The following is a 13403-nucleotide window of genomic DNA, read 5'->3' as shown; positions in this document are numbered from 1 at the left end:
ACACTTTGTAAACGTTCCTCGTCATAAGAACATTTAACAAACCTTAAACCTTAAACCCCACCGAAAAGATGCTCCTAGAGCTCTCCCCTAGCAACCACGGGTTGATCTTATTATCCTGGTTTTTCTCGATCTATCAATCCTGGTTTTTGGAGTTATTTTGTTTAGTCTTTTATTTGTGGTTTGCCGGTCTGGTGGTGCTTGGAGATCGGGATTTTGCCTTGGGTTCGTCGAGGCTTTCCAAGCGTTCTGTTTAGTCTCGGCTGCACGAGTGTTGTGCATGCTTTTTGGCTTTCCAGTTAGATGGTTTCAGAGTTCTGACTCGAGCACGTAGATGGACTATGAAAGTGGAAAGACAGTTTAAAACACCAGAAAAAATGAATAAAAAATCAGGTAATATTAGAAATTACAGAGTTCACAGAGACATGTCTTTTCACAATTGCGAAGGGCAATGTAGACATATGATTAATGAAGAAACACCGGAGACTTTGTAAAAGCGGGTTTTAATTATGTAGAAACCGAAAACCTATATCAAAATTTAACTTCAGAATCCAAGCCAAGGGTGTGCCGATAAGCTGCAATTGACTGATCACTGCACACCACGCGCAACGTCAGCCCAACCAAAACTAAAGGCAAAGTAGAGAACAATCTATTTCCAATATACCAATCGTAATCTTGTAGTTGATTGTGCTTTGCACCTAGCTTACATGATCTCCTTCAACAGCAGTTTCCGTTTTTTCCGCAGCATTATCGTCTTTAGCTGACAGGCTTGGCGGCAAAGGCAACAGGATTAATCACAGGTCGTTCTGAGTGCTTTGGTCAGTCGTCAGCTTATTGCTTGCAATTAGAGGCATGCCGTCCGTGGCCCCCGATTCCATCTCTGAATCAGCAGGGTTGTCCGTCTTATACTTGTACCAAGAGGTGGCGACCAGGTATACTCCAAAGTTGAGCGTGCTCAGGACGGCCAAGAACCAGTAGAACAGATTGACATTATTCTTGTTGATGTCCAGGCCATGTAGCCATCCTTGCTTGCTAGGACTGATCTTCTCGGTGACCGCATTGATGATGTTCACAAAGATGGAGCTCAAGAAGTAGCCGAAGGACAGTGAGAGCCAAGTGAACGACGTTGAGAGTGACCTCATCCCAACCGGCGCCTCTTTGTAGAAGAACTCCATCAGCCCGACGAGCGTGAACATGTCAGCGATCCCGAAGATGCCATACTGCAGAGACAGCCAGAAGAGGCTAATGACATGGGGAGGGGTCTTGTTAAACTCGTTTCGTCGCTTGACCTCAACAATCCCAGCAACGGCCATAGAGATCACGGACAGTACAAGGCCGACCCCAACACGCTGGAGCTGCGTGATGCCCGACGGGTGGCCTGTGACCTTGCGGGCAAAGGGGACGAATACAAACTCGTAGATCGGGATGAGGATGGACATGAAGAGGAGGGGGATGATGGGAATGGACGGTGCCGGGACCTTGAGGGTCCCGAGGTGCGGTTCCATGAGTTGGCCCTGTTGGACCGAGAAGGTCTGGAGTTGGGCCATGCATGTGTTCATGATGATGGTGCTGGCCAAGATTGGAAGCATCCTGGTCAGGACTTTGACCTCTTCAACTTCGGTCACTGTGCACACTTTCCAGGGCTCAGGCTTTGATTCTTTCAGTAATGTTGGGAATGACTGATCCCCAAAAAACCGGATTCGACACTAAATCGAACCCCTAAATCAATGCGGAAGACGAAGCCCGGGAATACACGTATCACTGATCGTAAAGCACACCACGGATTCGAGCGTACCTTGTTAGCCACATATTAAGCACCAATGCCGACAAGAGGAAGAGAAACGGTCCTGTTCGATCCGATGAAGCCTTGAAGGGAAGGAAAGCGCGCCGTATGCTTACTGTTCTTCCTTTTTGGGAGAGAGAGCGTGAGGAGAGAAAAGACGTACGTTGAATTGCAAAACGTTGTCTTCTCTCTCTCTCTCCTCCCTTTTATACCTTCCCCCTCCACGGGCCCTATTCCCGTGGGCCGGGCCTTTTGGGCCCAGCATGGGCGGACGGGCCTTAAGCCCATCCCCAATTAAAACCATCATCTCCCACTCGCACATGGTGGGCCGAACAGTATTCTCTTTACTCTCTTCAACATTCATACCGGTGAATAATCCGTGCGACCAGCATACTTTGAGAGCTCGTTGCTATACATCTGTTAGGAATATATAGCAGCTCATTAATGGGCGTCACACTCCGAGTAGATTTAGTATGCAGTACCCTAGATCGATCGATCACATTTATATCTCCTTGATCTCTTTTAAACAATGATATATATATATATATATATATATATATATATATATATTGTATTCACAATTATAATTATCACAAAGACACTCATAATTGGTCGACCAGTGAATACAAAGCCACAATGTGATTCTCCAAAATCGATCTTCCTCTTTCCTTCAAACTCTCAATTTCAGTCCAGCTTGCTTTTCTAGAAATGCCCCATTAGATCGAATCATCTCATGACCATTGGCAACACCCTAAGATAGCAAACACTAAATAGAAATCTTGAGAATAAGTAAGAGTCATGAGGGGACTTAAAAATTGAGGAACTCTTTTCCTCAAGAGTCTCACACGTCATAAAAGTTGAGATCAAACTTTTTGCCACTCTTATTGGTCGTCTCATGCATACGTAGTATGAAATACGTATTACGGTATTAACTCCTTTCCCATGGAGCGTATGTCTGCACTTTTCAATACCGTACAGATGATAGTTCAGACATACCTAATGTCTAACTTGAGTTCACATATCTACTCAATCACAAAATTCATCAGAACTCACATCTGGCGTCATAGACAGATAAAGTAAAATATGTGGGGTATTTTACTTTCGGACATCGTAAGTATTATGTCCTCATCTTAACACTTAGTTAAGGCGACATACGTATTTTAAGCTTGAGCTCTCGATTATCACCTAGATAATAAGCTTAAAATCAGTCTCATCTCTATTTATCACACAGTAAACAGAGGCGATTACCCGTGTGAGTGGGCTAATCTTTTATCTGTCCGACATACTTCTCAACTTAAAATAATACACTAAGTATTAAGATGCATAAAGATCATACAAAGATTCATAGGCATTAATAATGAAACAACACTAGTTCATAAATGTGAACAACTCGGGAAATTACAATTCAAGTACATCGACTCTACGCAATCCTAGAGATTTTACATGACCACAAAACACATCTCTAGGTATTGGCTTTGTCATAGGATCTGCTACCATTCTATGCGTAGATATGTACTTTGTAAGTTCACATCCTTTCGTGCAACCATATCCTTGACAAAGTTATACTTGGTATCTATATGTTTGGTCTTGCCATGATACTTTGGATCTTTGGTGTATGCTATAGCTGCTTGGCTATCACAGGTTAACCAATAATTGATTTGCAGCTTTCTCAATAACACCTAAATGATCCAAGAATCTCTTAAGCCAAACTGCTTCTTGTACTCTTTGATAATGCCACGAACTCAGCTTCCATCGTGGATAAGGCTATGCATGTTTGCTTCTTACTACTCCATGATATGGCGCCATTGCTCAGTAAGAAAGCAAATCCTGAGGTAGATTTTCTTTCATCTAAATCTCCTCCCCAATCAGCATCTCGAATAGCCTTCAAGTCGCAGATCCTTTCCTTGGTAATTCAACTTATAATCAGCGGTTCCCTTCGAGATACCTCGGTATTCTCTTAACGGCTTTCCAATGTCTTTGGACCTGGATTGGATTGGTATCTACTCACCATTCCAACTGCAAAACATATGTCGGGTCTTGTACACATCATAGCGTACATCAAGCTCCCAACAGCACTTGCATAAGGAACATGTTTCATTTGTTCATTCTCTTGTGGAGTCCTTGGACACGTCTATGGCTCAATCCTTCACCTTTTGCAATAGGAGTGTCTATGGGTTTATAATCTTGCATACGAAACCGTTCTAGAACTTTGTTTATATAAGTTTCTTGCGAAAGAGACAACGATCTCTTCGAATGATCTCTTGAAATCTTAACTCCAAGAATGTATGCAGCCTCACCCATATCCTTCATCTCAAAGTTGGAAGACAACCAACTCTTGGCAGTCTTAACAAACTCCATATTGCTTCCAGCAATTAGTATATCATCAACATATAATGATATGATCACAAATTGATCCTTGGATCTTTTGATATATACACAATGATCCTCATCAATCATCGTAAAATCATATGCCATTATGGCATTATGAAAAACGTATATACCATTGTCTTGATGACTGCTTAAGACCATAAATCGACCTCAAAAGTCGACATACTTTTTCTTCTTGGCCTTTCACTATGAAACCAACAGGTTGTTCCATATATATATATATCTCTTCCTCTAATTCTCCATTGAGGAAAGCAGTCTTTACATCCATTTGATGTAATTCAAGATCCAGACTAGCCACTATTGCCGAATAATGCGGGTGAGGTAAATCTCACTACGGAGAAAACGTATCTTCATAATCAATTCCTTCCTGTTGATTATACCCCTTCGCCACAAGGCGAGCCTTATGCCTTTCAATCAAGCCATCAACCTTTCGCTTTATTTTGAGAACCCATTTGTTCCCAATAGCTCTGCGTCCTTTTGGCCGATCAACCAGTTCCCAGACTTGGTTTGATTTCATTGACTCCATTTCCTCTTCCATTGCATTAATCCATTTTTTCCTTACTAGGGCAATTGAGCCTCATTAATATTTCTTGGCTCATCCTCATCTTGTGGAGCAACCATAAAAGTTTCCCCTTCAATGTCAAAACGTCGACGGGGAATACTTTGACGACTTGTTCGCCGTATGGGAGATTGTACACTTTGCACATCATCCTCCATCATGCTCCCACTTGGATTAGGTAATGATGATGTCGTCTCATCACGTGGTTGCAATTGAGAATGAGTTGAATTTAATTCATCACTTCTCATATTACTCCCACTTGGACGAAGTCCACTAAGGTCATTATCTTGATCCAAGGTTTCAAATAGGGAACAATCTTCCCCTATTTCGCCCTTCTTAGGAAATTCATCCTCTAGGAATGTGACATCTCGTGATTCAAACTCAGTTATACTCCCACTTTCCTGCTCACCTATGAACACATACCCTTTTGAGTGTTCTGAGTATCTTATGAAAATACTCTTCTTTCCTCTGGGACCCAATTTCCCAAACTTGTGAGAGGACTCATGTGTGTAGGCAGCACAACCCCATGGCTTAAGAAAACTTAAGTCCGGTTTTCTACCTGTCCATAACTCATATGGAGTGGAAGTAACTGATTTGGAAGGCACACGGTTAAGTATATAGGCAGCAGTTAACAAAGCATCACTCCAAAAGGTAATGGGTAAGTTAGCATGCGCCATCATGGACCTAACCATTTCAGTAGGGTTGTTTCTTCTCTCTCGCAACACCATTTTGTTGAGGAGTATATGGAATAGACAACTGTCTTTCTATTCCTTTTTCATCACACAATTTTCTGAACTCATCAGATAAATATTCTCGACCTCGATCGGATCTCAATGCTTTTATTTTCTTGTCTAATTGATTCTCTACCAGGTTCATAAACCTTTTGAAACAACTTATTGCTTCAGATTTATGAGAAATCAAATAGACACATCCAAATCGAGTGTAATCATCTATAAAAGTGATGAAATAAACAGCCCCATGCCTTCCTTTCACATTCATTGGACCACAAGATATCGGTATGGATTAAATGCAGAGGAAATTCAGCTCTTTTTCCTTTTCCAAATGGTTTCCTTGTCGTTTTTTCCCTTCTAGGCAATGCTTACATATGGGCAAATCGACTTTTTCAATATTGCCCAACAAGCCCTCTTTGGCTAGTCTATTCATATGCTGTTGGCCAATGTGACCAAGTCTAGCATGCCACACATTCACATCATTATCATATTTATTAGGAGACGTGAGAAGGGAATAACAAACATTAGTATTAACATAATCAATATCTAATACAATAAAACCATTCAGAAAATAACCACAACCATAGTAATTTGTATCCAAAAACAAATTCACACCTCTATTACGAAGTTCATATTAAAACCTAATTTAACCAACACTAATACAAACACTAAATTCCGACGAATCTCGGAGCATACAAAGCACATCATGAAGGAACAAAGTGCGTCCACCACGCATATTCAGTTGGCATGTGCCAATTCCTTTCACTTCAGCTCTAGAGTTGTTTCCCACATAGATCCACTTAGTTCCAATTGGTACTCGTCGGAATTCCACGAAGGATCCTCTATCCTTCGCTACATGGTCCGTCGCTCCCGAATCCGGTCCACAAAGGATTAGACTCGGTTAAGAAAACAGTAACTCGACACAAAAGTAAAGTTCTGAAAAGTACAAGGTGCATACCTTCTTTGGCTCACGACGGTCGCGAGCATAGTGACCCTTCTTGTCACGGTTGTAGCATTTCACCATTGCAAGCTTTTTCATGCGGGGACGCTTCCCTCTTTCATGTTGGTTAAACTTGGGTTTCTTCCCTGAAGGACCGCTTCTTCCTTGCCTTTTCCCTTATCAAACCAGTTAGGGCGCTTGCGCTTGGAGCTCGAAGCTCCATTTGAGCTAGAACTAGCATGATAAAGTTCAGCATCCGGCTTAGCCGCCAACAAGCGGTCCTCTTCCAGCTCAAGATGACGCATTGCATCCTCAAAGGTTTTGATATTTTCATTATGAGTCAGGTGCACCTTCATATGCTCCCAACTCTGAGGCAAGGAACGAATCACTACTTGCACTTGCTGCTCATCTGTGAGGACATGGCCAGCATCTCTCGGCTCGTTATCATGTTTGACATCTTTCTAAGATGTTGCTTCATGGTCGACCATGAGGTTTCTTATAAGAGTCAAACACGATAGTGAGCTGCCTCAGTCTAGTCACCGAAGTATGACCAAATCTAGCTGCCAATGCCTCCCACATTTCCTTGGCATTGTCAAAACGCCGAAACTCTCGCATGACGTCATTTTCTATGCTGCTCAGCAACGTGATGCGAGCTAGAGAGTTCATTCTTTTCCACGCAGAAAAAGCTTCTTTGTCTCTTTTGTCTTTGTGCAGTGGTTCCCTCTTCGGGTTCTACCATGGTCATGACAAGAGCCTCAAGTGCTTCTTGCTCTTCCAAAGACATACTGGATTTTCATTTGCCAAATTTCATAGTTGTCTCCATTGAGCTTTTCACCTTTGTTCAGCTCGGCAACTATGCTCTTTGTGGTGAAGCCATTGATCCGAACAAATCGAGACAAATATGCACGAATTATTAATGCCTATCATTTATGCATCCCTATTTACATAAACCCATCATATTAATGAATAATTTCAAGTAAGATTTCAGAATCAAAAGGTCACTATGTTTCCAATCATCCTCCAAAATCCTAACTTAAAACTATCATCAATATAATTGTCTTATGCAAAATCAATTCTATGAAGCTACAAAAACTTCTAAAACTACCCACAGCTAATTACCCACAGCAACCAGCAATAACAGAAAGCAATATATAATAGAACATCCAATAAAAACAATAATGCTTTCAATCAACACAATTAGGTAGTAATCATTACATAATATGTCCACAAATCACACTTAATACATATCAGCCAACACAACTAACACCAAGTCAGCACACGAACTGAGAAAGATCCTCTTTTGTTCAATTTCTTGATCTTTTCCCTTGAAACAATACAATAATATTCATTTACAAAATCCATCACAATTTTCTTATAGGAAGCTTCGTTGACATCCCATATGTGATTCAACACATCTTGCCATTCAGGTGGAAGAGTGTTTATGAAAAATCGCACCATCTCTGACTGTGACATAGGACGACCATTCCATATGACCTGTTGAATTTTCCCGTTGACATCAAGGACATGATCAATTAAGTCATCTCTCTCCCATCGATGATCGGTCGCTCGCTATCAACTTAGACGGCCTATCCTTTTGTTCATCGGTCCAGCTGCGTGAATAGGTGTGCGCAACCTCGGGGGAGGCATTGTTCCCGCAACAAATGCAGAACAAATAAAGGATCACATTATAATCCACATAGACTTAATTGAAAAAGAAACACATTCTTTTCCTCTTTTTTTTTTTTTTCAACGGTCAAAGTCAACGGTCAACGGTCGTTGATCAACGGTGGTCAACGGATCGGGCGGTCGTCAACGGTCAACGGCGGTCAACGGTCGTCGGTCGTCGGACCGGTCGAGCCGGTGGGCCCGGTTCCCGCGAACCGACGGCACGTGCCGTGCGCGTGCGCGTGCGCGGGCTGACGTCACGCGGCGTCGGCCGGCACGTGCGCGTGCGTGTCTCGCGCGGGTAGGGTCGGGTCGGGTCGCCGGCCGGGTCGCCGTGCGCGTCATCGATGGCGTCACCCTAGCGGTTATTGGCCGTTGGGTGACGTCATCGATGACGTCGGCACGCGTCGTCCGCGGACCGGAGCGTGCCGGCTCGCCGCCCGCGGTGGCGCCGGCGATGCGCACGCGCGGGGCGAGCGGCCGCTTCCGGCGCGCCGCGCCCACGCGCAGCGCCTTCCGGCCGCGCGTGTGGGCGCGTGCAGCGTCTCCCGGCGGCGCACAACCTGTCCCCGGACTCGTCTCGATGTCGGCTTTCTTCCTATGCCATCAGAATTTGATTGTGACTTACGCAAACTCGGAAAAAAGGACGTACAGTGCTCGGGTGTCGGGATTTCTCACCCGATCCGTACGGCCGAAGAACTTTTGCGAAAAATCAATCAAAAAACACGAAACAAGATCGGGAAAACATGAAAGCGGGCTCTAATACCAATGTTGGGAATGACTGATCCCCGAAAAACCGGATTCGACACTAAATCAAACCCCTAAATCAATGCGGAAGACGAAGCCCGGGAATACACGTATCACCAATCGTAAAGCACACCACGGATTCGAGCGTACCTTGTTAGCCACAGATTAAGCACCAACGCCGACAAGAGGAAGAGAAACGGTCCTGTTCGATCCGATGAAGCCTTGAAGGAAGGAAAGCGCGCCGTATGCTTCTTGTTCTTCCTTTTGGGGAGAGAGCGTGAGGAGAGAAAAAGACGTACGTTGAATTGCAAAACGTTGTCTTCTCTCTCTCTCTCCTCCTTTTATACCTTCCCCTCCACGGGCCCTATTCCGTGGGCCGGGCCTTTTGGGCCCAGCATGGGCGGACGGGCCTTAAGCCCATCCCCAATTAAAACCATCAAGTAAGATTGCTGCTTTGTCTAGGAACCTGCTCCCGAGCATAAGATCAATCATTCATTCGCATTGCCAAACTATGGATCGACATCCGAGCCTTCAGCTCGATAATTATTTATAGGCGTTGGGATAAATCTAAGATTCGTCGATCGATGTTGTATTAACGCGTTTTTACCTGAATTGGTCGGTATGAGCGATTTTGGCCACTGCTAAGGCACTGCTCTCCTTGTCGCCGATCTCATACAAGTCAGCTGAATTCTCTGGTAAAGGCAACTTCCTGTTCTTGATGGCCAGAAGCACAACCTGTCCGATTATGACAGCAACAAACTTGAGTTCCATCCTCTAATCAGCTTTTTCATTGGACTACATATACCAAGATTGATTTACAAGAATGAGGCGATAAATTTTTATTGTGAGCTTGAATTTGACCTACTTAGATATCTATTTATGAAAATAAATTAGCTGGACCAAGCAGAGGTGTCCCGCTGGATCTCGCTCGATCTAATGGTATCCAAGTGGCGGAATCTTCTACTTTTTGGCTCATGTAATTAGAGACCGTATTGCAGTTTACTACATCGCATAAACCCATGTTATATAGTAACCTTTTGTATTCCAAACATGTTGCACATGTACCTGGTTGCGGTAACTTTAAGATCTCACCACATACGGTAGAGATTAATGGGTGCACATGCATGTCGTTGGTTGCCAAAATTTCTCTCCTAGTACTAATCGAAGAAGGAACCCAATAACTATACCTGCCAAATTCGGACGAGTGGGCTATCTCCGGGCCGCTGCAGGCGATAAAACGGCTTTCCCATAGCCAAAACGACAAAGCTAATAAAGCTAGCGATTGTTGCCATTAAGAAACCCCAGTGCCAACCTTTGTTCATGCTGACCCACACGATGGCCGTGACCCCAATGGTGGCGCCGGCCGTGGTACAGAGGGTGAGATAGTTGAAGAAGGTGGCGAGAGCGCCAGCCTCGGTAGGGTCCCTCTGGTCGAATTGATCCGCGCCAAGCGCGGGGAACGCACCACGGACACCACCGTAGCCGAGGGCCAAGAGGCAGAGGGTGGCATAGAAGTAAGTAGCTGTCCCTCCGTGGATGCGGCTTGATTTCCCACGTGGGTCCGGGTGTAAATGCTTGGAATGGGCCTCAATGGTTAACATTGCCAAACCCTGCATGCAATTTAGCGCAAGTCACAAGGCATTAAGCTAGACTAGATCATGAACCAAAGTCGATCCTAGAGTTGTAGCTGAAATCAAAAGTCAGTGTCATCCCAAATGAAGAATATCAGTATACCAAAACTTCGATGCTTCCGAAAATAAGACATGTCGTGAATCTGCTCAAGTAGGTATCGGAAATGAAGCCACCAACGAGCGTGAGCAAGAAGGTTGAACCCATGAGGTCGGTCAAAGTGTTAGAAGCGGTAGCCACATCGAAGTGCATCACATAGTAGAAGTATAGAACCAAGGTCGCCATGTTCGCGACGAACCCCATGTTGTCGAGCCCCGACTGGACTGTCGAGTGAAAAAAAGAAGGTGACAATTTCAAGTCCAATACACGGTGAAGACTCACAACCACGAAAAACTGAAGATGTTTACTTCTGCTAACGTCGACATAAAAAAGACTGTTGATACGGGACTGCACAAATATCAATAACACAAGAGGTCCGATAAAATCTACGATTTTTCACCAGGGATGTTATGATTGGAGTTAACGCATCGATTGTAATTACCGAAAATGAATGCGGAAGCTCGGAATCCTCCTTTTCCTTTCTTCCATGAGCCTAAAGAGTCGTCGCCTGTCTTGGTTATAGCTTTTCCCTCCTCCTGCACGAACGAATTGAAAGATGGTCATACTAGAGAGAAGTTTGGGAGGGGGAGGTGAAGTATAGCTAACCATGGTGGAGACTTCAGGCCTCAGAAGCTTAGTTTGAGAGAAAGAGGGGGTGATGCTATTAGCAATTTGGTGGGCAGAGAAGATATAGTTGATCAAAGGCTTTGTGTATAACGTTCAGCGCTTCAGATTGATCGCCAATCCCCATCCTCTCTCTCTCTCTCCCTCTCTCTCTTAGCTTGTAAATCTCGAAAGACCCTTTTTCCCCCTCAATTAATTTAATTGGAGATTGGGGAGTCCATCATATGCATATAATATAGTCGACAAGATTGTGACAATTTCATTGAATGGAATGACTTAGATTTGACTTGCAGACAATGGATTAAGAATTTTGATGGCCGCATGCGTGAATGCTTATTAGCTGCTAGAGATATGCTTCGCATGCTAAATGACGAAGATAGTTTCACGAAATACAAAAGGTCTCCTCAAATTGAACGAAAGTCGGATTCCTTAACTTTCTAGATAATCTTCCGGTTAATTTGTGGTAATTCACGTTCAAAAAGCAAAACGATTTCCAGATTGGTTAATTTCGAATGGTTAAAATGATTCGATAAAATAGCTTATTGGCCTAGACATTGGAAGAAAAAAGCAAATGATGGAGTGATTCATGTAATACTAAATTTTCATTTGTGTAGGTCATTCAACGTGATTTGCATAACACATTTCTTACGGAAATGATTTAATAAAAACCACTAAAAGAGAAACCGTAGCACAAATCATCATTAGTTTCTCTTCGAAATAAAGCGATGGGACGAAAAAGTTTATGAGTCCCATTAGCATATCGCCAAGGAGTAATACAGATTTGATCCATCCTGATGCTATTGTGATTCTCGAACTCGACAAGAAATAGAATACTCATCACTTACCAGTGGATCTTCGATTCTTTTCGCATTGTTCCCTCCACTAATTACGTTTAATTTATTGCCAATTAACTATAATTTATCATCAATCTATGGTCATATGAGAGAGAGAGAGAGAGAGAGAGAGAGAGAGAGAGAGCAGCAGCAGCAGCATAGGACAAATGGCTTTGAAATAATCGCTGGATGATGTTGAGTAATCGTCTTGTTCCATGATTACAAGTCTAATGCACAAAACCTGAAATTACATTGTGTTTGGACAGCCTCCAAGCTTGTACCTTAGCGATCTTATCCAATTCTCTACTTGTCGGGATAGAAAAGTTGTGGATCTGTACCATGTAAAGGTGTTTGAAGGGGGGCCATAGAGGAAAGAAAGTGTTGTTTAGGTTATGCTATATCATTGTCGGAGAAACATTACATGGATGTGCAACATGCATGTATATTCTATATAGGACCCCATTGCCAAGCACTTTTTAGCCGAACGTCCAATTGAGAACCTGGTCCCTTCAGCATTTCCCACGGATGAGTTACTTTAAAACCCCGGCACCGATCCTGTGTCCCTTTAATTATGTACCTGCATATGTATCGTGCGTGTAAAAAACCTCGACACTCGTCCTCTTTGGTAAAGTAGAGAGTGAAATAGCTAGTACGAGTACCTAGAGGGGGGTGAATAGGTATACAAAAAATTTCTCGAAGCTTGCACGATATTTAAACAATTAGTGGATTTGCAACAGTTAAAAATTCAATCGCAAGACTGAGTAAGGGAAAGAGAGAATTGAACACTCGGTTTATAGTGGTTCGGCTTGATTCAAGCCTACGTCCTCTCTTCGCACCGACACCCGATTGGCTGGATTCCACTATGGTCAAAGAGTTGTTACGGTGTTGATCTTCCTTGATTTCTAGGTGTAGATGATCTACCACACTCACTCAAGGCATCACCAAGTATAAACACTCTCGTATACAATTTCGCTCGTCTCAACTAACAATCAAGGATCTTGGACTCTGGAATTTTTCTATCGATCACACACTTAAAACAACTAGAACGTCTTCCTTTTATACTCCTTCATGCCATCATAGCCGTTGGCACTTACCAAAGGAATTCCTCCAATCTACCCGTTGGACGGAATCAATCAAGAAGATCATCCGAGCTATTTAAGGAATCGATGATAGCCCATCAATCTGTTCGCCCATACAATCGGGATCTCGGTTTCCAAGAATAGAATAATCCAAGATTATTTCGTCGACCATCGGATCTTCAATCGATCTTAGATAAGAATTAAAGAATCCGAAATGATTATCCAATCAAAGAATCTATTCCGGAGGATAGGATCGAATCCTCAACCATAAACCTCGGCTTTGGATTTCCTTCAACACTTTGGATTAGAAAAGGCATCGGTGAGAATAG

At 43.3% G+C, this 13403-nt stretch overlaps 1 protein-coding gene across 1 annotated transcript; it reads right to left on the bottom strand.

The window, feature by feature from the left end:
• Positions 1 to 717: 717 nt before the first annotated feature.
• LOC104431601 (protein NRT1/ PTR FAMILY 4.5) lies at positions 718 to 12336 on the bottom strand. Its single transcript, XM_039306922.1, has 7 exons — positions 12277 to 12336; positions 10981 to 11074; positions 10545 to 10762; positions 9998 to 10420; positions 9418 to 9545; positions 9245 to 9276; positions 718 to 1654 (listed from the first exon to the last, which is right to left on the bottom strand). Exons 1-7 carry the CDS (start codon positions 12334 to 12336, stop codon positions 792 to 794), a joined length of 1818 nt encoding a protein of 605 aa, XP_039162856.1. The 3' UTR covers positions 718 to 791.
• Positions 12337 to 13403: the final 1067 nt, after the last annotated feature.

This window comes from Eucalyptus grandis, chromosome 2 (assembly GCF_016545825.1).
Source record: "Eucalyptus grandis isolate ANBG69807.140 chromosome 2, ASM1654582v1, whole genome shotgun sequence".
In the NCBI taxonomy this organism is placed as follows: Eukaryota; Viridiplantae; Streptophyta; class Magnoliopsida; order Myrtales; family Myrtaceae; genus Eucalyptus; species Eucalyptus grandis.
Note: the sequence above shows the minus strand (reverse complement) of the source record. Positions and strands in the feature narration are given on the sequence as shown.